Raw genomic sequence first — 24,082 nt, 5'->3', positions numbered from 1 at the left:
GAATTTTTTTCAACAGAAAAAGCTTTATTAAAAGGCGATTGAGATGATCCTGGCATACAGTGCATGCTATAGCTAGCACACTACCAGTGCCAGCTGTTGGACAGCACATCTCCAATGAGACCTTTGTTAAATAACAGGGAAAATGCATTTCCTAAGACATGATTTCATTACTCTTTTTGTCCTTCTATCTCCTCTCATCTTCCGAGTGTGGAGAAGATAGTCTATTGTTTCTCAGTCACACCCATCGACTATTATCTTCAAGTATGCTAGCTAAACAGATGAGACACTTCTGGTCCATTGAGTCTCCTTCGCAAAGTTACTTCTTCTCATAGTAGAACCATTTATCCACTGGAAATAGGAAAAAAAGAAGAAGAAAAAAAGAGTTGTACAGGGTCAATTCCATTTCAATTCAGGCAGTAAACTGAAATTGCAATTATCCCCACTGGGGAAAAATGTAATTGGAATCTTAGCTTACTTCCTGAATAGCAATGGAATTGACTGTCCTAAAAGAAAATGTGTGTACAACCATGCAATCCTTCCTTATCATTCCAGGTTGGTCATAAAAGTGGGATTTTTACAATACGTCAATTAACCATCTGATAGTCAAGGCAGGGACTTACTTTTCAAAATCTTAAGGTAAAAACTATTTTAAGAGACTTACCTGAGCAGGGGATATGATCTTCAGTTCCATAAGGGCTTGTCTAAAAAAATAAAAATCGCAAAAAATACAAGCATTAATAAATACATAATTGGATGGTCTGACTGAGCAAAGTGTAAAGATGTATGCCAGACATGTTTGACAAACACCAGAGGTTTGTAGGAAGCATGCATGTGTAGAATATTACAATCCCTGCAATGCACTTTGAATTGCTCATTTTGATTTGAAGTCCGGCCCCATCAACAGAAGCGAGTTTCATCCTTGAATTGCTCTATTTTATTTGAATAGCTACTGACCGTAGTATTAACCGCAGTACTGACCGCTGCAATTAAGAGCACAGCATATAAAAGGAGACAGTTCTGAGCTGACCCTGAAGTTCTAGAACATAGTCATAAGGAAGCAGGAAGTACTGACCCCGCCTACGACAGCCTTGGCCTCGTCCGTAGAGCAGTAGAAGGGGCTGTCTCCCGCCGACACGCACGTGTTTTTACTGCAGGATGGGAGGAAAGATCAGTCAGATATTAATTAATTCTCTAATACTGTATTCAGATGAAGAGGTTAAACCAAGGCCTCATACCTTTCAAAGGGTTAATAAATTGTTATGATAAACTGTAAGGTCTCCTCTTCTAGGAGACCTCTGTGTGTGTATTAACACCTGTTTTGAGTGTTGTGCCCTTCACACTATCAGAAGGCAGAAACCGCCTACGCTCATACGCCTCCTGTCTGGGCCCCACCATGGCTATCTGAGGTTGAGAATACGACTGGTTTTCTGAGAACACAAGGCTGCTGCTGGCCTGATGAAAACAGCCACCTGTCAGAAGATGCTTGGACTCGTTCACCTTGTTATGACCTTATACTTGTGATGAAAGGTCAAGTTTCGGTCAAACTCACTTCTGAGCTTTTAATTGCTGACAAGATGGTTGCTGCTGTCAGGGGAGGTTAGATTTATTAAAATGTTGTTGCCAGGGAAACTCACACAAGGAGGACTGGGAGCGGCTATATGAGTTACAGGATGTCTTAGACATTTTGCAGAACCTGTGGAGAGCGATCATACTGTACTCTGTACCAACTTCTGCCTACAATTGTATTACTAAATGAGAATTGCTATACTTAAGAGTCTGTGTTTCCTTTCCATTACTAATGTATGTTTGATAATTATATAGACCTGATCATCTGTTGAAGATATTGACCAACACAGATTCAAACAAGTTCTTGCTTGTTGCGGTACTCAAACAGAAGTCAAATCAAATTTCACAAATTAAGTGGCAGGGTTAGAATTACAGATTGGACCTTTAAGAATGACTTCACAGTAATTATATTAAAATGATGGGACTGTAATAAACACCAGTTTTAGAGGTACTGTACTGTAAGAGGATTGTACATTGTGTTCTCTCCTCACCAGTTGAGTCCTCCAGCATTGGTCTTTTCAGAGATAAGTGCCTTCCAGAAGCCATGGGTGCTCTTGATTGTCTCAATGGCAAAGTCCTGACAGGGAAACATACAGACCGAGCAGAGGCTGTTGTCAGGGTAATGAAACATACAGACCGAGCAGAGGCTGTTGTCAGGGTAATGAAACATACAGACCGAGCAGAGGCTGTTGTCAGGGTAATGAAACATACAGACCGAGCAGAGGCTGTTGTCAGGGTAATGAAACATACAGACCGAGCAGAGGCTGTTGTCAGGGTAATGAAACATACAGACCGAGCAGAGGCTGTTGTCAGGGTAATGAAACATACAGACCGAGCAGAGGCTGTTGTCAGGGTAATGAAACATACAGACCGAGCAGAGGCTGTTGTCAGGGTAATGAAACATACAGACCGAGCAGAGGCTGTTGTCAGGGTAATGAAACATACAGACCGAGCAGAGGCTGTTGTCAGGGTAATGAAACATACAGACCGAGCAGAGGCTGTTGTCAGGGTAATGAAACATACAGACCGAGCAGAGGCTGTTGTCAGGGTAATGAAACATACAGACCGAGCAGAGGCTGTTGTCAGGGTAATGAAACATACAGACCGAGCAGAGGCTGTTGTCAGGGTAATGAAACTTACAGACCGAGCAGAGGCTGTTGTCAGGGTAATGAAACTTACAGACCGAGCAGAGGCTGTTGTCAGGGTAATGAAACTTACAGACCGAGCAGAGGCTGTTGTCAGGGTAATGAAACATACAGATTGGGGGGGGTTTCCTGGACACAGACTAAGCCTTGTCCCTGACTAAAATGCTAACTCATTGGAGAATCTCAATTGTGAGTGCTTTTTAGTCCAGGACTAGGCTGAATCTGTGTCAAGGAAACCAACCCTTTGTATTTCTGTATTATGCTGAGCCGATCACTTTAAACCCAATTTTCTTGCTAGTTACTTTTGAACTTCACTGAACACAGGGACATACTATGTTGCAACAGGATAATATCCCCCTGTGGGTCTTGCAACGCTACTGCTACTCTCTGTTCATCATATATGCAGTCACTTTAACCATATCTACATGTACATACTACCTCAATCAGCCCGACTAACCGGTGTCTGTATGTAGCCTCGCTACTTTTATAGCCTCGCTGCTGTTTTTCACTGTCTTTTTACTGTTGTTTTTATTTCTTACTTACCCATTGTTCACCTAATACCTTTTTTGCACTATTGGTTAGAGCCTGTAAGTAAGCATTTCACTGTAAGGTCTACACCTGTTGTATTCGGCGCACATGACAAACTTTGATTTGATTTGAAATTTCAGCCCTCTATTTGGCCAATGCAATCTAGCCTGGGTACCACACCGTTTCGGCATTCAACAACACTGCATTGCTACAAGGCTACGAAGGCATAACAACACGATGGCTAATGCAGAAACAGACTGGCATACATGCTAAACTGCTATCCATGTACCTAGATTGAAAAAGCTGTTTTAGATGAGTGTGGTACAAATGATGTGGTACAAAGTAAACAGAATGAAAATTATCTTGATGGGTGTGGACGAAGATAATGGAACACGAGGCTTTGGCAATACCTTGCTTAATGCAACAGAAACATGGGCCACTCTGGCTCAGACAGGGCTGACACAACACAAACTCCTGTGTATTGTTGGGTTCTGAGAATATGAAATATACTTATTCATGTCACTGATGGAGTGCTGAGGTTTAGAGGGTCTACACCAGAAGTTAAGGGTTATAGGAGGAAGGTATATAGTGTGTGCAACTAAGCTTGGAATGTGTTGAGGGCAGGGAAATGATTACATGTGGCAGTACTGATAAGGGGAGAAACCATTGAAGGATCATATCATGTAGCTAGCTCCCTGCTCAGCAATAATGATGCAATGTTTAGCGATAAGGAGGAGACTCCACCCAAAGTGAGGTATGAATACTACCACGGGGGAAGCCATATATATGTGTATGAATTACAGCTGTATCGACCCTTTGGGAAGAATTAAAGTTGGTCAAGCTTCTCTAGTGTCCGTGAGTTATTTACTCAAAATTAGAACCTAACAGTATGGAGTACAAGATGGATACCTTGTCTTTGAACTCTCCATTGAAGGCGAACTGGTTCTCTGGTTTCCCGTCTGGTACCTTGTACCTCCTGAACCAGTCCACTGTGGCCTCCAAGTAACCTGGCCTCAGCCTCTGGATGTCGCCGATGTCTGAGGTACACAGGATAAGGAGACAGGTGAGAGGATGACTGTGGCAATAGGAATAGACACACACACATCTGGGAAAACAATAGTTCAATGATTGCATTCTTCACTTGAGCAATCATATTCTAGTACTACAACTTGCAGTGACTGGACCAATGGGCAGCATTAAGGAATGGCCTGTTGTATTAGGGATTGTCAGTTTAGTCCACATCCAGCTCCTCCGGTGCTTACCGTTCAGGTCCTTAGCTTCAGGGTCCTCCACGTTGATGGCCATGACTTTCCAGTCAGTCTCCCCCTCGTCGATCATGGCCAAAACCCCCAGTACCTTCACCTTGATCACTTCACCACGCGAACACACCTGGAGAGGAGACAGGGATGTGATCAGTACAACATAGAGAAGTAGGATATTGGTATGGGGTTAGGTCAATTTCAATGATAGTATGTCAAATACAGATCACATGCCTGAGGAAAGTTTATTTTATCAGACACCCACACATGAAGCTCACACCACAAATTCACTACAGACAGCTGATGTAGTAACAAAACAGCCAAATTGTTACCAACATACTTTTCAAAATTGGACACTTTGCTTAGGTGTCAAAAAGCTGATTTGAATGACACCTGAAGCAAGTAAGAATGTCAGAGTGAATGGAATAAACCAGATCAGCTCTAAAGGTTTAATGGTTACAGGATAAAGAACAAGTGCTGTACCTTGGTACCGATTTCACAGACGTCGATGGGGTCGTTGTCACCACAGCAGCCAGTGTCTCCATCTTTGTGCCCGGGGTCCTCCCAAGTCTATCAAGAAAGAGAAATATCACTGTCAAAAAAAGATTGAGATACTTAGTTCATATCACTACAGAGAAATAGGCAATCAATGCCAACTCAGTTCTAGGTGATCAATTAATTCAGTTAGACATGGATAGCGTAGTCTACATTGTCAGACCATATGTAGCTTGATACCAGGTTAGTGACTGTCTGGTGGCAGGTTAGTGATTGTCTGGTGGCAGGTTAGTGACTGTCTGGTGGCAGGTTAGTGACTGTCTGGTGGCAGGTTAGTGACTGTCTGGTGGCAGGTTAGTGACTGTCTGGTGGCAGGTTAGTGACTGTCTGGTGGCAGGTTAGTGACTGTCTGACCTGAGGTATTGCTCCATAGTTCCAGATGTAGCCTTTGTGGGGGAAAACGTTGGCGACGTAACGCAGGTTCCCCTTCTTCACATCCTGCTTGATTGGATTCAGGGGGTCTTTGGTCGCAATCTGGAAGTAGCAAAGCCAAACATTATTGAATATGCTTCCATCGTCATGAAAAACAATCTGGCCCTAATGGCCACCCGTACTCTTAAATCTCCACCCAGTACAGCCAGAATAAGACTGGCCACCCCTCGGAGCCTGGTTCCTCTCTATGTTTCTTCCCAGGTTCCCGCCTTCTAGACTGTGTTTCTACCTCTGCATTGCTTGCTCTCTTTTAGACTGGGTATCTGTAAAGCACATTTTATTTTATTTATTTCACCTTTATTTAACCAGGTAGGCAAGTTGAGAACAAGTTCTCATTTACAATTGCGAACTGGCAAAGACAAAACAAAGCAGTTCGACACATACAACAACACAGAGTTACACATGGACTAAACAAACATACAGTCAATAATACAGTAGAAAAGTCTATATACAGTGTGTGCAAATGAGGTAGGATAAGGGAGGTAAGACAATAAATAGGCCATGGTGGCGAAGTAATTACAATATAGCAATTAAACACTGGAATGGTAGATGTGCAGAAGATGAATGTGCAAGTAGAGATACTGGGGTTCAAAGGAGCAAGATAAATAAATACAGTATGGGATGAGGTAGTTGGACTGCACATTGTGACTGCTGATGTAAAAAGGTCTTTATGAAATAAATTTGATGCCTTATTTTGCTTACCTCTTGATTAGCCAGGGGCCAGATTCCCAGACAAAGATTAAGCTTAGTTGAGGATTTTTCAAACGTGTGCTCAATGGAGAATCTCTATTGAAATAACTAAAAAGCTAATGGACAAGGCCTAATCGGGATCCAGGAAACCGGCCCTAGATCGTAAAAGCAAGACTAATCTGGCTAAATAAAGGCTGAGTTGTTCTGATTAGTGACAAATGGATACAGGTAAGTAGGTTTGCATTATTATATTAGGCTGATAGACTAAGACTTGGTATATTACTGTAAAGGTAAAGCAGGAGAAGGATCTCCGCATGGCCTAGAGCACAACATACACACCAGAGTTAGGCTCAATTCGAAATGAAGGCAGTCAAATCAGGAAGTAAACTAAAATTATAATTCAAATTGAAAAAAAGGCATTTATTTTCAATGACTCCTCAATAAACAAAAAAAGTTGTAAAAGTTTTTTAAAAATCTGAATTTAAAATTCAAATCACTTCCTGAATTGACTGCATTCAATTCGAATTGAGCCCAACCCTAGAACACACAACAGGGTTGTTTCTGCACCCTGCACATGGAAATACGCCATTGTGTGGTGTGCCGGTCACGTTTTTCACATACTGTGTATTTTTTAAAACTGGCTCATTAAATCAATCAATCAAGGTGAACCTACCTCCATCTTTGAGTTGGTCCATCTTGGTACTTCAACAACCACGTGGAAAATGTTCTGAAAGAGAAGAAAGCAAAAAATCATTCTGCTTTTTTTGTGTGCCTGTGTCACACACTACATCTCATTCCAAAATCAGTTGGTCCCCCCTTTGCTGCTATAACAGCATCCACTCTTCTGGGAAGGCTTTCCACCAGATGTTGGAACATTTCTGCAGGGACTTGCATCCATTCAGCCACAAGAGCATTAGAGGTTGGGCACCAATGTTGGGCGATTAGGACTGGCTCACAGTCAGTGTTCCAATTCATCCCAAAGGAGTTTGATGTGGTTTAGGTCAGGGCTCTGTGCAGGACAGTTAAGTTCTTCTAAACAGATTTCAACAAAACATTTCTGTATGGACCTCGCTTTGTGCACGGGGGCATTGTCATGCTGAAACAGGAAAGGGCCTTCCCCAAACTGTTGCCATAAAGTTGGAAGCACAGAATCGTCTAGAATGCCATTGTATGCTGTAGCGTTAAGATTTCCCTTCACTGGAACTAAGGGGCCCAAACCATGAAAAACAACCCCAGACCTTTATTCCTTCTCCACCAAACTTTAGTTGGCACTATGCATTGGGGCAGGTAGCGTTCTCATGGCATCTGACCAAACCCAGACTCGTCCTTTGGACTGCCAGATTGCGCAGCGTGATTCATCACTCAGAGAACGCGTTTCCACTGCTCCAGAGTCCAATGGCGGCAAGCTTTACACCACTCCAGCCGACGCTTGGCATTGTGCATGGTGAGCTTAGGCTTGTGTGCGGCTGCTCGTCCATGGAAACCCATTTCATGTAGCTCCCGACAAATAGTTATTGTGCTGACGTTGGAACTCGGTGGAGAGTGTTGCAAACGAGAACAGATGATTTTAATGCACTTCAGCACTTGGCGGTCCCATTCTGTGAGCTTGTGTGGCCTACCACTTTGAGTCTGTTGCTCCTAGACGTTTCCATTTCACAATTACAGTTGACCGGGGCAGCTCTAGCAGGGCAAAAAAATGGACAAAAGTACTTGTTGTAAAGTTGCCACGTTGAAAGTCACTGAGCTCTTCAGTAAGGTCATATTAAAGCAAATTATTTCCTATGGAGATAGCATAGCTGTGTGCTCGATTTTATACACCTGTCAGCAACGGCGTGGCTGAAATAACCGAATCCACTAATTTGAAGGGGTGTTCACATAAACATACGTGTGAGATAGATAGATATAAATCTCTATGTGTGTATGTATACACATACATACATACATACATACATACATACATACTGCTCAAAAAAATAAAGGGAACACTTAAACAACACATCCTAGATCTCAATGAAAGAAATAATCTTATTAATTACTTTTTTCTTTACATAGTTGAATGTGCTGACAACAAAATCACACAAAAATAATCAATGGAAATCCAATTTATCAACCCATGGAGGTCTGGATTTGGAGTCACACTCAAAATTAAAGTGGAAAACCACACTACAGGCTGATCCAACTTTGATGTAATGTCCTTAAAACAAATCAAAATGAGGCTCAGTAGTGTGTGTGGCCTCCACGTGCCTGTATGACCTCCCTACAACGCCTGGGCATGCTCCTGATGAGGTGGCGGATGGTCTCCTGAGGGATCTCCTCCCAGACCTGGACTAAAGCATCCGCCAACTCCTGGACAGTCTGTGGTGCAACGTGGCGTTGGTGGATGGAGCGAGACATGATGTCCCAGATGTGCTCAATTGGATTCAGGTCTGGGGAACGGGCGGGCCAGTCCATAGCATCAATGCCTTCCTCTTGCAGGAACTGCTGACACACTCCAGCCACATGAGGTCTAGCATTGTCTTGCATTAGGAGGAACCCAGGGCCAACCGCACCAGCATATGGTCTCACAAGGGGTCTGAGGATCTCATCTCGGTACCTAATGGCAGTCAGGTTACCTCTGGCGAGCACATGGAGGGCTGTGCGGCCCCCCAAAGAAATGCCACCCCACACCATGACTGACCCACCGCCAAACCGGTCATGCTGGAGGATGTTGCAGGCAGCAGAACGTTCTCCACGGCGTCTCCAGACTCTGTCACGCCTGTCACATGTGCTCAGTGTGAACCTGCTTTCATCTGTGAAGAGCACAGGGCGCCAGTGGCGAATTTGCCAATCTTGGTGTTCTCTGGCAAATGCCAAACGTCCTGCACGGTGTTGGACTGTAAGCACAACCCCCACCTGTGGACGTCGGGCCCTCATACCACCCTCATGGAGTCTGTTTCTGACCGTTTGAGCAGACACATGCACATTTGTGGCCTGCTGGAGGTCATTTTGCAGGGCTCTGGCAGTGCTCCTCCTTGCACAAAGGCGGAGTTAGCGGTCCTGCTGCTGGGTTGTTGCCCTCCTACGGCCTCCTCCACGTCTCCTGATGTACTGGCCTGTCTCCTGGTAGCGCCTCCATGCTCTGGACACTACGCTGACAGACACAGCAAACCTTCTTGCCACAGCTCGCATTGATGTGCCATCCTGGATGAGCTGCACTACCTGAGCCACTTGTGTGGGTTGTAGACTCCGTCTCATGCTACCACTAGAGTGAAAGCACCGCCAGCATTCAAAAGTGACCAAAACATCAGCCAGGAAGCATAGGAACTGAGAAGTGGTCTATGGTCACCACCTGTAGAACCACTCCTTTATTGGGGGTGTCTTGCTAATTGCCTATAATTTCCACCTGTTGTCTATTCCATTTGCACAACAGCATGTGAAATTTATTGTCAATCAGTGTTGCTTCCTAAGTGGAGAGTTTGATTTCACAGAAGTGTGATTGACTTGGAGTTACATTGTGTTGTTTAAGTGTTCCCTTTGTTTTTTTGAGCAGTATATATATATATATATATATATATATATATATATATATATATATATATATATATATATATATATATATATATATACACACACACACATACATACACACACTTGTGTAACTTGTGTAATATATATTTACACACACACACACACACTTGTGTAATATACATTTATATACACAAAAGTATACACACACTACTGGTCAAAAGCTTTAGAACACCTACTTATTCAAGGGTTTTTGTTTATTTTTACTATTTTCTACATTGCAGAATAATAGTGAAGACATCAAAACTATGAAATAACACATATGGAATCATGAAGGATCTAAAAAAAAAATGGTTAAACAACTCAAAATATATATGTTATATTTCAGATTCTTCAAATAGCCACCCTTTGCCTTGATGACAGCTTTGCACACTCTTGGCATTCTCTCAACCAGCTTCACCTGGAATGCTTTTACAACAGTCTTGAAGGAGTTCCCACATATGCTGAGCAATTGTTGGCTGCTTTTCCTTCACTCTGCTGTCAGACTCATCCCAAACCATCTTAATTGGGTTGAGGTCAGGGGATTGTGGAGGCCAGGTCATCTGATGCAGCACTCCATCACTCTCCTTCTTGGTAAAATAGCCCTTACACAGCCTGGAGGTGTGCTGGGTCATTGCCCTGTTGAAAAACAAATGATAGTCCCAAACCAGATGGGATGGCGTATCGCTGCAGAATGCTGTGGTAGCCATGCTGGTTAAGTGTGCCTTGAATTCTAAATAAATCACAAACAGTGTCACCAGCAAAGCACCCACACACCACACCCTCCTCCATGTTTTACGGTGGGAAATACATACGCAGAGATCATCTGTTCACCCCCACCGTGTCTCACAAAGGCACGGCGGTTGGAAACAAAGATCTCCAATTTGGACTCCAGACCAAAGGACAAATTTCCACGGGTTTAATGTCCATTGCTCATGTTTCTTGGCCCAAGCAAGTCTCTTGTTATTATTAGTTTCCTTTAGTAGTGGTTTATTTGCAGCAATTTGACCATGAAGGCCTGATTCACACAGTCTCCTCTGAACAGTTGATATTTAGATGTGTTTGTTTCTTGAACTCTGTGAAGCATTTATTTGGGCTGCAATTTCTGAGGCTGGTAAATCTAATGAACTTATCCTCTGCAGCAGAGGTAACTCTTGGTCTTCCATTCCCGTGGCGGTCCTCATGAGAGCCAGTTTCACCATAGCGCTTGATGGTTTTTGCGACTGCACTTGAAAAACGTTCAAAGTTCTTGACATTTTCCATATTGACTGACCTTCATGTTTTAAAGTAATGATAGACTGTCGTTTCTCTTTGCTTATTTGAGCTGATCTTGCCATAATATGGACTTGGTCTTTTACCAAATAGGGATATATTCTATATACCCCCTACCTTGTCACAACACAAATGATTAGCTCAAATGCATTAAGAAATTAAGAAATTCCACAAATTAACTTTTAAGAAGGCACACCTGTTAATTGAAATACATTCCAGGTGACTACATAATGAAGCTGGTTGAAAGAATGCCAAGAATGTATAAATCTGTCACCAAGGCAAAGGGGGGCTATTTGAAGAATAGCAAATATAAAATACATTTAGATTTTTTTGGTTACTACATGATTACATACGTGTTATTTCATAGTTTTGATGTCTTTACTATTATTCTACAATGTAGAAAATAATAAAAAATTAAGAAAAACCATTGAATGAGTAGGTGTTCTAAAACTTTTGACCGGTAGTCTAGTGTATCATAATATCAATATACCCAGTTCTAATTTATTTATGACTATGGATGAGTTGGAGGAAACGAAAGGCCATCCAACTGGGATATATTATTCCAGTGAGATAAGATAACAGGAAATCCAGAATTACTGCATAATGATTGAAGAGTTCAGTGTTGGAGGGGTAAAGACCATTGCTTTGACAAACAGACTATGACCTTGCTAGTGCTACTCCTACTCTCCCACACGCATAATACATTACAGCTATTCTGACCAAAAGGTTTCACCATGGAATCAAAAGTTAAAGTTAGTGGGTGTCTTTCTATAAAGAAACAGTTGAATAGATATCCCATCTACATTCAGTGTGTTATTGTGTAATGGGGTGTTGTAGCGGGATAAAGGTGACATACTTTACCTGGCTCTCATCAGCGTACATAGGTATGTCATGGAATGGGGAGACATACTTTCCATCAGCATTTTCTACAGAGAACAGACAATAACATACAGGTAAATTAATCTATATGAATTCAACCACTTTGACTGCATCCCTTTTGATTTAAACAAAAAAACATTTCTATGCATGTTTGCCCATGGAAGAAGTGGTCTGAAAGTGACTTTTTGGATCTGAATACCAAAACATTCAGGAGACAGAGGTGCTCAAAGTTGACCCATTTTGCATACCCCACCATACCATGAGTACATTCACGTCTTCGAAGACACATTTCAGTTGTACAACTGACTAGGTATCCCCCTTTCTTTTACTTACTCACCGAGTCAGAGCTACCATGACCAGAGTGCATGCAGAGCAAGCTGCCTGTGCACAGGGAGCGAGTGAGAGAGAGGAACAGCTAAGGGATTTATTAATGGAGGAAGTTATTTCTGATTTCGGGCCTGAATGTTGTCGGCATAGGTAGTGCTCAGGCTTAAAATCCATGCCCACGAAGGGCTCTGGTCTAAATGTAATCAACCTCTCTTACACATTAATAACACGTATTCATAATGCAACCCCCAGAGTAATAGACATCGGGGCTCAATCACAAAGGCTGCACTGTATGCAACAAATATGAAAAACTGCTGCATCACATTCAATATGAACAAGGATACATTCAGCCTAACTGGTTAAATGAGAAACACCTTTGACAGGTCTTGAAGCCTCATCTTAGAAACTGGGCGTAACCCACACAGTTTATAAACTGAATTCTCTAAATTGTTGGTGTGGTAGCCCTTTCAACAGATGGTAATGTTAACCATATAGTTATTTCACGAAACTGTCTGCCGCCCAAGGGCAATGCCCTAACTCTCCAACGCTTTACTTTCATATCACATCAAAATAATTTCAAAAGGCTAAAAATACACTTATTGTACACTGTTTTAACCGGCTTTATCATAGTTGCAGCAGACAGTATTTTCCAGTGACAACACGTTTCTGTCAGCCTTCTTCCTTTATGCTACATCTACACATCTAATCCTACACAGGTGTTCGGAGACACAGATTGCTAATTACCACAGGTGGTCCCTCTGTCTTCATTAAACATGCGCTGTAACATGGAGATCTGGCTATGTGGGAACACTAACCCTATGAAAGGTGTGTATCAATTGAACCTATTGCTTTTGTATTTATTATTTCTCATAAGGTCCGTATGCTTCCAAAACCATACTGCAAGCTATACGTGTTAATGTTCAGACCAAGTATCAGGGCTCTTAACAAAACTCTCCATACAGATGATGTCTTCGTCCAATGACTTGTGTAATGTATGGAACAGATAGTCATGATCAAGGGCTAGGTGCCAGCTGTGGTCGATACATTCAGCTGAGAACCCAAGACATGGAAGCTAAAAGCCCCTGGCCTTGGGCCCACTTGGGTTCTCGAGAGTTACTTGTGTGGTATCCCAACAACACTAGTTTATATCAGAAATACCACAACTGCAGAATTAATCTAATAAACACAACATAGGAATTAATTGGATCCTGATACCAAGTCTAGTTAAAGTACAGCAAGTTCGATAGAAGCATATGTCAGCCAACCGGCAAAACTAGTCCATTCAATTACTAGTTTGTCTGCTCAAATCAATCAATGTGGGGCAAAGGCCAAGCGATGGTACACGCCTATAATTATAAATCCACGATGTAGGTGACAATATGTGAAATCTAGCTACATTTGAACGTAGCATTAGATAGGAGTATAAAACCAATGCGAAAGCAATGAATAAAAGTGACACGTGGGAGGTTGGGGCACGATCCCAGTAGCAAACCGGCGAACCACAATGGACACGATTATAGCAAGCTAATAAGCTAAACTAATATGTACATTAAAAAGTGAACCATACTTACTGAAAAACAAACGATAGCTCAATGTATTGGGGTTCCCCCTCTCTTCGACTGTGAAGCTCATATTTAATCTGTGTTGGTTTCTTGCCGAAGTTGCAGTGATGGTTATGGCACTTTGAGTGTTCAAAAGAAGTCCACCCAGAACTACACTGCACATGCGCATTTCAAGGCCCAGAGCTTGGAAAGTGCAGCAACTGCGCATAACGAATAATCATATCGCGTTGAAGATTACGTATGCCTACGGATACTGTCTGTGGTTCATTCTAAGAGTTTATCATTGTTTTTGCAAACCAGCTGAATGTAAGGCAGGTCTCCAACCCATTCTACTGTACGTTTTCTTGAATATGGGAGATATCATGATATTAATCCACTAAAACGATGTCCTGCTATATATAGTTTGTTAGAGTAGATCATGTGCTACGTGTAAACGGTAAAGCAAAATATCCCTCAACCTACATCAAATAACATTTAACAAAAAAAAAAAAATATCTAAACACGTGTAGTGGGTCTCTTCCATTAGCCCTTAGTTATTATTCCAGACAGTTCCATACGGTTTGAAGCAGAGATCAATATATAATGACGAGATGCTCATGTCTCCGCCCTAACAATGGGAGTCGTTGTCATAAACTGTGTTCGAATACTTATACTAACCGTACTATTTGTGACATAAATGGAGTATGTAGTATGTTTATTAGTCATAGTATGAATATAGTTAGTATGCCAAAGTTTCCCGGGTGTCGTACTAGATTCGCCAAAATACGAAGCATACAAGCGATGGACACTTATTTCCGTGCTTTTTGGCCCATAATGCAATTCTCCAGGAAATGGGCGTGGCTTTACAACGGTTTCAGATTTGTGGAAAATATGCAGACGAAGTTTGACGAGAGCGATAGAAATTCGTTGCTTTAATTATGCTAAATGTTAAGAACATGTTGAGCAATGTAATAAAGTAATGACTTTTCAAATAAGTTACACTTTGTTGGCTGACAATTTGTTAGCTACTCTATCCTTACAAACCGCATAGCATATCATTACAGCATTATGCTGTGTTAGCTACCTACAGTAACGTTAGTTGGCTACTAATACATTGAACTTGCCAGTATATTTACTTTGTGCAATCTAACTAACTACCCAACTTTTATTGACTTGATTATTCATGACATTCATAGTTTAGCTAAGCGGTATAGTCGTTTGAGTGCGTTTGTAAATTATCTCTAGCTATCTACTCCGATTTCAGAGGACTCTCGTGCTGACAGAGCATAGAATAACTGATGAATTTACCAACGCTCAACACCAGTTGAATGTGGCCGCGTCAGTAAACGTCTGTAAAAAAGCGTAATTAAATTGTTGTCATCAGCACCGTTAGTCACCAACGCTCTGGATAACATGAAAACTGCCTAACCAGCTCTGCTAGGCCGAGTAAAATGGTCAGAATGCGGTGTTCTCTCATTTGTGTCTGGAAGTAGCTAACTAGTTCACTTCGGTGCTTGACTGCCGTTGCGAGGTCAGATCGCTTTCATCTACCCTGCTCAGATCATCCCTACTCCTTGGCCAGAGCATCCATTGTGTGACATTATGACAACGCCCTGAATTTAAACGCACAGAGCACACCCTGTCACCCCAGATTGAATTTACGAACACACCATAAATCTAGCTAGTAATTGGTTAACAAGCTAGTAAGAGGTTGTATAGCAACAGCATCAACTTCTGATAGACAGGCGAAGCGCTAGTATGCTCAACTGAAAGGTTACCGTTCGTTTACAGTACACTAAAATTAACTTGTAGTATATACTCATTAAGTATACAGTATGTTAGTATGGGTATTCGAACACAGCTAAAGACTGTAAAAATAGTTAGTTGTCCCGGCAGGCGACAAGCTTAGGTCTGCTTAAACCCAGAAACGGCGTAACCCTCTCGCTTTGCCTCTTCCTCTCTGTTTGAAAACTGTGATCATTGTTTATCGTTTGTCATTGCATAATAGCTCCACCAGGCGACAGCGGGGCTACTCTTCTACAACGTCATATCCGGTCTCCTTGTGTTGTTGTTCTTCCTGCTTGTCGGAAGGAGTGGGGCTGTGCTGACGGCTGGGAGGACGAGAGGAGCCACAAGAAAGACTTGGGAAGAGATAAGAAGAGAAAGAGAAAAGGCCGTGGGTTCCACCGTCCGTCGGGTTAGGCATCAACCACCTACAGATTACAACACCGTCTGACCAGTCACTAAACCGGGGGTGAAATGTCGTCGTCTACCAGTCGTCAGTTTAGCGAGAGCAGGGTCATTCCGACCAGGACGGTGTTGATCAACGATACAACGCAGCTACCTCATGACTATTGCACAACCCCAGGAGGCACTTTATTTTCGACCACTCCGGGAGGTAAAACCAACACAAATTTATAAATTGCATATTATTGCTTGTTTGTCCCGCCCCTGCAGTCCCGTTTGGTTGGTTAGTGTTCAACAGCAGTGATTCTAAATCATGGTGGCTGTCTACATAACAATGCAATAGATGATTTATTGTAGAGGAGGCTGGTGGGAGGAGATGTAGGAGGACGGACTCATTGTAATAGCTGTAATGGAACGGATAATGGAACGGTATCGAACGCATCAAACATAAATTCCATTCCTGCCATTACATTGAGCCCACCCTGCTAAGTCGCCTCTGATTTATGCTCGATTGTGTCATTTTCAATAATTAGTCATGTTTTGAGCTAGTCTCTATTAAAAATAGATATGTCCATTTTATATAATAATTAACAGATTGCATTTTGCTCCCCTGTCGCCAACTGGTTTTGCCAACATGAAAAATGTCCTTCCCTCCTGCGCGCCATTGTATTGGTTCAGTGCAGTTAGAAAGCAGTAGTTGCACCACTGATATTTAAAACGAAAAGGCACCTGCAAAATAAAATATTGTATCTATTAGGTTGTGCTGTGACATTTGTATCGTTGTTTCATGTCCGATGCACTCCGGGTGTTGTCATTTCACTTTGCCTGTAAGAATCATGATGATCACAGGCATGTATGATTAGGCTTCACTGTATCGCAGCCTCTGGGAGAATCTTAAAAAGTTCTTAAGGATCGGACCCTTTTTTTTAAATTTTCGCCTGAAATGACATACCCAAATCTAATTGCCTGTAGCTCAGGACCTGAAGCAAGGATATGCATATTCTTGATACCATTTGAAAGGAAACACTTTGATGTTTGTGTAAATGTGAAATGAATGTAGGAAAATGTAACACATTAGATCTGGTAAAAGCTAATAATGTTTGTACCTTCATCTTTGAAATGCAAGAGAAAGGCCATGATGTATTATTCCAGCCCAGGCGCAATTTTGAGTTTGGCCACTAGATGGCAGCAGTGTATGTGCAACGTTTTAGACTGATTCAATGAACCATTGCATATCTGTTCAAAATGTTGTATCAAGACTGCCAAAATGTGCCTAATTGGTTTATTAATTTTAATGTTCATAATAGTGCACTCTCCTCAAACAATAGCATGGTATTATTTCACTGTAATAGCTACTGTAAATTGGATAGAGCAGTTAGATTAACAAGAATTTAAGCTTTCTGCCCATATCAGATATGTCTATGTCATGGGATTTTTTTTTGGTTAATTACAACCTCATGCTCATCACATTAGCCTACGTTAGCTCAACCGCATCGTAGAGGTTGCTCATGCTCTCTCGCCTCCTTCTCAAAACCAATTGGAGGAGAAGGTCAGAGGGGAGGGACCTCTGGCTTTCTCATCCAGTGGGTTTTGAGGAGGAAGTGAGGACTATGCAATTGACATCTCCCACTGACCCAGAGTAGCCTTCCATCAGCCTGCCAAAGGTTGCATCTTTGTAGAAAACTGCATATCTGGTAACTCACAAGTAGATACTTAGAAATAATCAGTAGGCCTAATGATTTCACAGATTTATTCATGTAACATTTCTCCCCCAAACTCTTTACAGGCATTTAACACCATTCTGCATTTTTGCCATCTGTTTTCACAACATCAATCACTAAAGTCACATTGTTAAGATGTTTTCATTCAGTCACAAAAGTAACAGTCCATGGCTGAGCCCTATATGTGAGTGCACCGTGGCCGCTTCGTGGTTAAAACAAGATATGTACAAGATAAGTACTGAAAAGATTGTTTCTGGTGACTTTTTAAAAGGAAAAAAAATAATAATAATAATATTTCCACCCCAGAACTGAGCTCAATAACGTATTGGTAAAATTATTATACTATACAGGATGAAATGTCTTTCTGAAATAAAACATTTATCTTGACAATATTAAGAGAGGAACATTTTGACTGAACATGAATTAGAGCCAACAAAATCATGTTCATCACAAAAGGAGGGCGTTGGAAATCTCTTTCCAGGTTCTTACAAAAACCTAGTTCTTCATCAGGCATCCATATATAGGTGGGGGGTGAAATGTCCTATATATAGGGGCTGTACTCAGTGACATCCCTTCCTGAAACAGGAGGTAAAAAATGTATAACAGAGGTTCACAATATTAACATTCAATGTATTAAAATATATGATCATACACAAGGAATGTGATCAATATTTACAGTAATATACATACAATATTCAATTAGGATAAAACCAAATAAAAACTATAATTTGGACATTTTGAAACTATAAAAACGGTTTCAAGTCAAACTCCTAGTTAAGGCCAAGAGGAGGATGTGCTGAGCCTGTGGATCCAGAAAGAATCCCTTTGAAGAAGTTTCCTCAATGTCCCCGCCGCTGCGTGACATCTTGGCCATTTCTATTCCAATGTATCTCAGAGAACTAATAGGATGTCCAGCTTGTACAAAATGAACAGCAACCGGATTGTTTGTCTCACCTGCCCGTATATTGCTGCGGTGCTTAGTGATCCGTGTCTTAAGGCTTCTATGGGTTTTCCTTATGTAAGACAGACCACAAGGACATTTCAACATGTAAATAACATTGGTGGACATGTAGGTAATCAGGCCTTTGATCTTAAATCTTTGTCCTGTGCGGGGGTGGGTAAATTAGTAGCATTTGTAAGTGAAGCTGCGTTGAGCACATTGGCCACATTTGTAATTACCCTCCGAAACCTTGTCCAAGCAAGTTTCCCTTTTCTCTAGTGGGTAATCAGATTTAACCACAATGTCTCTCACGTTTGGTTTTTGAAAGACCATACATGAGGGATATAACAAAAAAAAATGGGTTTCAATCAAACTGTTAACAAGGCAAAGGGTGACTACTTTGTAGAATCTCAAATATAAAATATATTTTGATTTGTTTAACAATTTTTTGCTTACTACATTATTCCATATGTGTTATTTCATAGTTTTGATGACTTCACTATTATTCCACAATGTAGAAAATAGTTTAAAAAAAAAAAAAACCTGGAATGAGTAGGGTGTGTCCAAACATTTGACTTGTACTGTGTATATATATGGAGCAATTTAGCAAGTAAGATTTATCTGTAATGGTTATGATAAATGAGGCATTGTTGTGCACTGTTGGTGTATAGATAGATACTGTATATTGTATATTGTGTTTTTAAAATGTTTATTTGAGTACTGGAGTTTTATATCATTTATTGTGGTAGAACTTAAGTAAAATAGTTGTGTTCTATTCATAAATATGGATTCACCCTGTGTAGAATTGCAGGAAATTGTGAAAAATGAAAAATAATTACATTTTAGTCATTTAGCAGACGCTCATATCCAGAGCGACTTACAGTAGTGAATGCATACATTTCATTTTCATTTCATACATTTTTTTTAATGTTTTATTCGTACTGGGCCCCCGTGGGAATCGAACCCACAACCCTGGCATTGCAAACACCATGCTCTACCAACTGAGCTACAGCTAATTGTGCACCACCACTTTGACAGTCAGGTGCCTAGGCAGTGTTGTGCACAACATACGTCATCTTTTGTTTAAAATGGGTCTTTAAATATATAGAGAGCTGAACGGTTTATGCTCTTGCCCCTTCTAGTCACAGATATTTGTGTTCTGTGACTGTCATCACCCACTAATGATGACAGGACGAAATGTGCAAAACAAGAAAACAGATTAATGAAATTTGACCTTGATTGGCCGATATTTGCACTGCTACACAGTGCTACACTATTGCATGTTGATTGATGGTAAATTGAAGGAAACAATGACTGTTATAGATGTAATTTCCGGACTATTAAGCGCACCTGAATATAAGCCGCACCCACTGAATTACATTTTTATTTTATTTTTAACATAAATAAGCCGCACATGTCTATAAGCCGCAGGTGCCTACCGGTACATTGAAACAAATGAACTTTACACAGGCTTTAACGAAACACGGCTTGTAACAAAAATAAATAGGCTTTAACGAAACACGGCTTGTAACAAAAAATAAAAAATGAGCACTAAACTTTAGTTGTCTTTTTGCACTGAGTCAATTCCTCACGCTGCTGTTTCCAATGTCATATCATCGACTCATTAAGACCAAGCTCCCATGCAGCAGCTCTATATACTTTTCCAACAGCCAGATCAATCGCCTTCAACTTGAAAGCTGCATCATATGCATTTCTCCGTGTCTTTGCCATGATGAGGGTGACAAAATGACTACCGTAATCAGAATGATGGGAAGTTTGAGAGCGCTCGATTTAATCTAAACAGTAAACCAAAAAGTTGTTTGACCTTAACCCGTTCGGCAATTTCATTGGTCTAATGAAAGCTTCATGCCGCCAAAAAACTGAGCACATCACAGAATGTGGGTTTTTTTTGGTTGAAAAAAAATTTGAAAGCGGGAAAAATCCATATATTAGCCGCGTCATTGTTTAAGCCGCGAGGTTCAAAGCCTGGGAAAAAAGTTGCGGTTTATAGTCCGGAATTTACGGTAATCAACATGTTATTATCCACATGGTGTACCAGTTCTCTAAAGCAGGTTTGTAATACATATGTTGTCACCTTATTTCTATACAGTCAACGGTTGGAACTAATATGCCAATGATGTTACTAAATAATCACTCTCCTCCATCGTAGGGACCCGGATCATCTACGACCGTAAATTCCTGTTGGACAGGCGTAACTCCCCCATCGCCCAGACCCCCCCGGCTCACCTGCCCATCATTCCCGGGGTGACCAGCCTCAACGTCCTGACCGAGAACGGGAGGAACGAGGTCAACAACCGCATCAAACCCAACAACAGTCATGGCAAGACAGCCACTGGTCAGTAGGCTACTATTACACAGAGAAGTATTGTTAGAATATATAACGGGCAGGTTTCCCAGACACAGATTAAGCCTAGTCTTGAACAAAGAAGCAACCGAGAAACTCCATTAAAAGTGCGCTTTAGTCCAGGACTAGGTTAATCTGGGTTCAGAAAACCGTCCATACATGTACCTCTATGGTGCTGCTACTACTAGCCATTTTAATATTAGAATACCTATCACATTACACATTTGGTAATGACAGGATGCATTTGAAAGTTCACGCATGGTCAAACTTTGGTATGACTTAATTATGTTATCGATCAGAGAGGGGGGAAAAGGTGCTCGTATATTGATAAGCACACCAATGACGGCATTAACGATACGTAATGAAAGAAAGACAGCATTAACAATAGGTAATAAAAGAAAGACGGCATTAACTATACGTAATGAAAGACGCCATTAAAGATACGTAATAAAAGACGGCATTAAAGATACGTAATTAGAGAAAGACAACATTAAAGATACGACGGCATTAACGATACGTAATAAAAGAAAGACGGCATTAACGATACGTAATAAAAGAAAGACGGCATTAACGATACGTAATAAAAGAAAGACGGCATTAACGATACGTAATTAAAGAAAGACGGCATTAACGATACGTAATAAAAGAAAGATGGCATTAACGATACGTAATAAAAGAAAGATGGCATTAACGATACGTAATAAAAGAAAGATGGCATTAACGATACGTAATTAAAGACAACATTAATGATACGTAATAAAAGGATGGCACTTCTTCCAGCCTATTTCACACCATAGCCTGCTGAATTTGCAAGATAATATTTTTTCATGTTGATTAAAATGTGTCACTGACTCGCCCATGGATTGATGGTCCAGCATTTTCTAAAATAATATTTTGTTGTTTGGCTAGCCATGTGCAACATGTACGGGCAGTTACAAGCCTGCTGGAGGTAGTGCCAGCTGCGTGATCAATATCCACCTTCATAACATAGATGAAGCCTGAGCTGGAATGTGGCTGGCTAGCTTTATAAAAGCCTAAGTTGGTCTAGCTTCCATCGTAGTATAGAGTACAATGCTTTAGAGTACACTGTTGGTTACATTTTGTGTTCTTGTGTTTGAAGGTGAGGACGCTCAGTTTGAGATGGACATCTAACCACCCCTGAGGAACCTCAACGGAACAACAGAAGAAGGAACTAACCTTGTACCTGTGCTGTGCACCAGTGGCTTGGCTTGTAGAAACCAATGTTGTGAGCCCTCACGTCACTCATGGCAGCCATCTTCTTTAGCTCTCTGTCTCGCTGTCTCGCCGTTGCTGGGTGTGATGTATGTAAACCATGTGGATAAACTATACCATATAATACGGTGGCTCTGTTTCGATGTCCATGCTAGGATACCACTTAGAATGAAGCAATGTATTTAACATGTATTCCCCTAAGTGGTATAGTTGTGGGATATTGGAATGCAGTCTTCATGTACTGTAGCCAACTCTTCTATCGTTGTCAAGCCATAGTTTGGCTTGACAACGAAACTACACAGAGGCGTTGGCTACAGTACAAAGCAACTGGGCTACCAGGCTATGGCCAACCCTGAGACCTAGTGGAAGACTGCTGGTCTATTCGAACTGGTCTCAGGGTTACAACTGGCATATTTGTATGTACTTCAGCCACACAGAAAGAGAAAGGGTCTGAAAACAAGGTAACCAGAGATATTCTTACCCATTAACTAAATGTTGATGCCCAAGTCAATGCAGTAATCTAAGATGTCCATTCTGTATGTCTGTACTACCAGAGCACACTGTAAACAAAGCCTTCTTTACCAATTCAGACTTTTTATAATGGGGCCCAGGAAATTGTGCAACATTTACTACTTGTACTACTTTGTAGAGCAAAGTACCGGCCTTAGAATCTTCAGTCAAAGGGATTGATATAAACAAATAGTTTGGTTTACATTTTCATTTCTTTTTTAAATGACTGAATATGCTCCAAGGTCTCATAGCTGCCTGTTTTGTAGTACGTTAGGTTACCAACAATTAAATTAATATGGACGATGTGACAGATTTTTTATTCTTCAGATTAGCTGAGAATTTCATCGTCATTCCAAGCCTTGAATTATCCATCACCAATACAAGTCTGACTTTATGTTGTGATTTGGGTCTTTTTTGGGGGATTTTATGAAGATTGGGCTTTTGGTTTGTGGTGATGATTTGATAGATTTGCAAATGGAAGGAGCAAATTAATTGATACATTACTTACAAGACAATAGTTAGGTTTAAACAGTCTGATATTTGCTGCATTTGAATGAACTACATAAACTGTTGAAGAACACTGAGATTTATTAGAAAATGAGACAGGAAAAAGTTTGAAAACATGAATCGTTTCCAACAATTTTTCTATGCATTTTATTACATACATTACTTCTATCTTGACATTTAACTTTTTTCAATGTCAAATACCAAATGGACATGAAAGGAAGAGCTGAGACCATTTTTTTCATCAGGCGTTGATACTGTATTACAGATATCCCTCGTTTAGGTAATAGACTACACTTCCACCGTCTTTCTTACCTTAATCTCTTCTTCTTTCAGTCTACTGTGCTAAGTGTCTCTACCCCATGCCTTACGCATTACATACCAAGATAAAAGGTTGCGACTAAAATGGAGTTCCTTGTCTACTGATTCAAATGACCCTCAACCAGAAAATAGATATATTTTAAACAGACTTTTATGTTTGTATTTAGCACTTGAAAATAAATATTTTTTTAAATACATTTTTTAAAGACAGTTTTATTTTGTTATTCAGTTTCTTTTTCTTTCAGCAGCTAAGACTATGGGCTTTCTAAAAGGGGAGGCTTTGAATCATGGCCATTATTGTTTTGGATGATCGTACTGTTACCATAACTAAAACTGTCAGCAATTAAACCACATTTTCATTCCATCTCTGGGTCATCTCTTATTCAGATTATATATATATATATATATATATATATATATATATATATATATATATATTAAATGTAATTATTGGATTTGATTGAAGGAGAGAAACCGTTATTTGGCTTTATGAGAAATTATGAAATCCCAGTCTATTAATGTGGAAAATGTTTATAGTGTTAAACATATGGAGCGATTGTATCC

At 40.8% G+C, this 24,082-nt stretch overlaps 2 protein-coding genes across 2 annotated transcripts; one reads left to right on the top strand and one right to left on the bottom strand.

Annotated features, from left to right (window-relative positions):
• Positions 1–3: 3 nt before the first annotated feature.
• Positions 4–14,179, bottom strand: LOC106577215 (inorganic pyrophosphatase 1). Its single transcript, XM_014155121.3, has 11 exons — positions 13,768–14,179; positions 11,852–11,916; positions 6,849–6,902; positions 5,408–5,527; positions 4,982–5,068; positions 4,502–4,628; positions 4,149–4,276; positions 2,058–2,143; positions 1,073–1,148; positions 662–701; positions 4–348 (listed from the first exon to the last, which is right to left on the bottom strand). The coding sequence occupies exons 1-11, from the start codon at positions 13,964–13,966 to the stop codon at positions 317–319; spliced, it is 1,014 nt and encodes a 337-aa protein (XP_014010596.3). The 5' UTR covers positions 13,967–14,179; the 3' UTR covers positions 4–316.
• Positions 14,180–15,800: 1,621 nt separating this feature from the next.
• LOC106577217 (eukaryotic translation initiation factor 4E-binding protein 2) lies at positions 15,801–23,882 on the top strand. Its single transcript, XM_014155124.3, has 3 exons — positions 15,801–16,135; positions 20,756–20,941; positions 22,071–23,882. The coding sequence occupies exons 1-3, from the start codon at positions 15,997–15,999 to the stop codon at positions 22,100–22,102; spliced, it is 357 nt and encodes a 118-aa protein (XP_014010599.1). The 5' UTR covers positions 15,801–15,996; the 3' UTR covers positions 22,103–23,882.
• The last annotated feature ends 200 nt before the right edge of the window (positions 23,883–24,082 follow it).

Source organism: Salmo salar, chromosome 18, assembly GCF_965601325.2.
Source record: "Salmo salar chromosome 18, fSalSal1, whole genome shotgun sequence".
In the NCBI taxonomy this organism is placed as follows: domain Eukaryota; kingdom Metazoa; phylum Chordata; class Actinopteri; order Salmoniformes; family Salmonidae; genus Salmo; species Salmo salar.
Note: the sequence above shows the minus strand (reverse complement) of the source record. Positions and strands in the feature narration are given on the sequence as shown.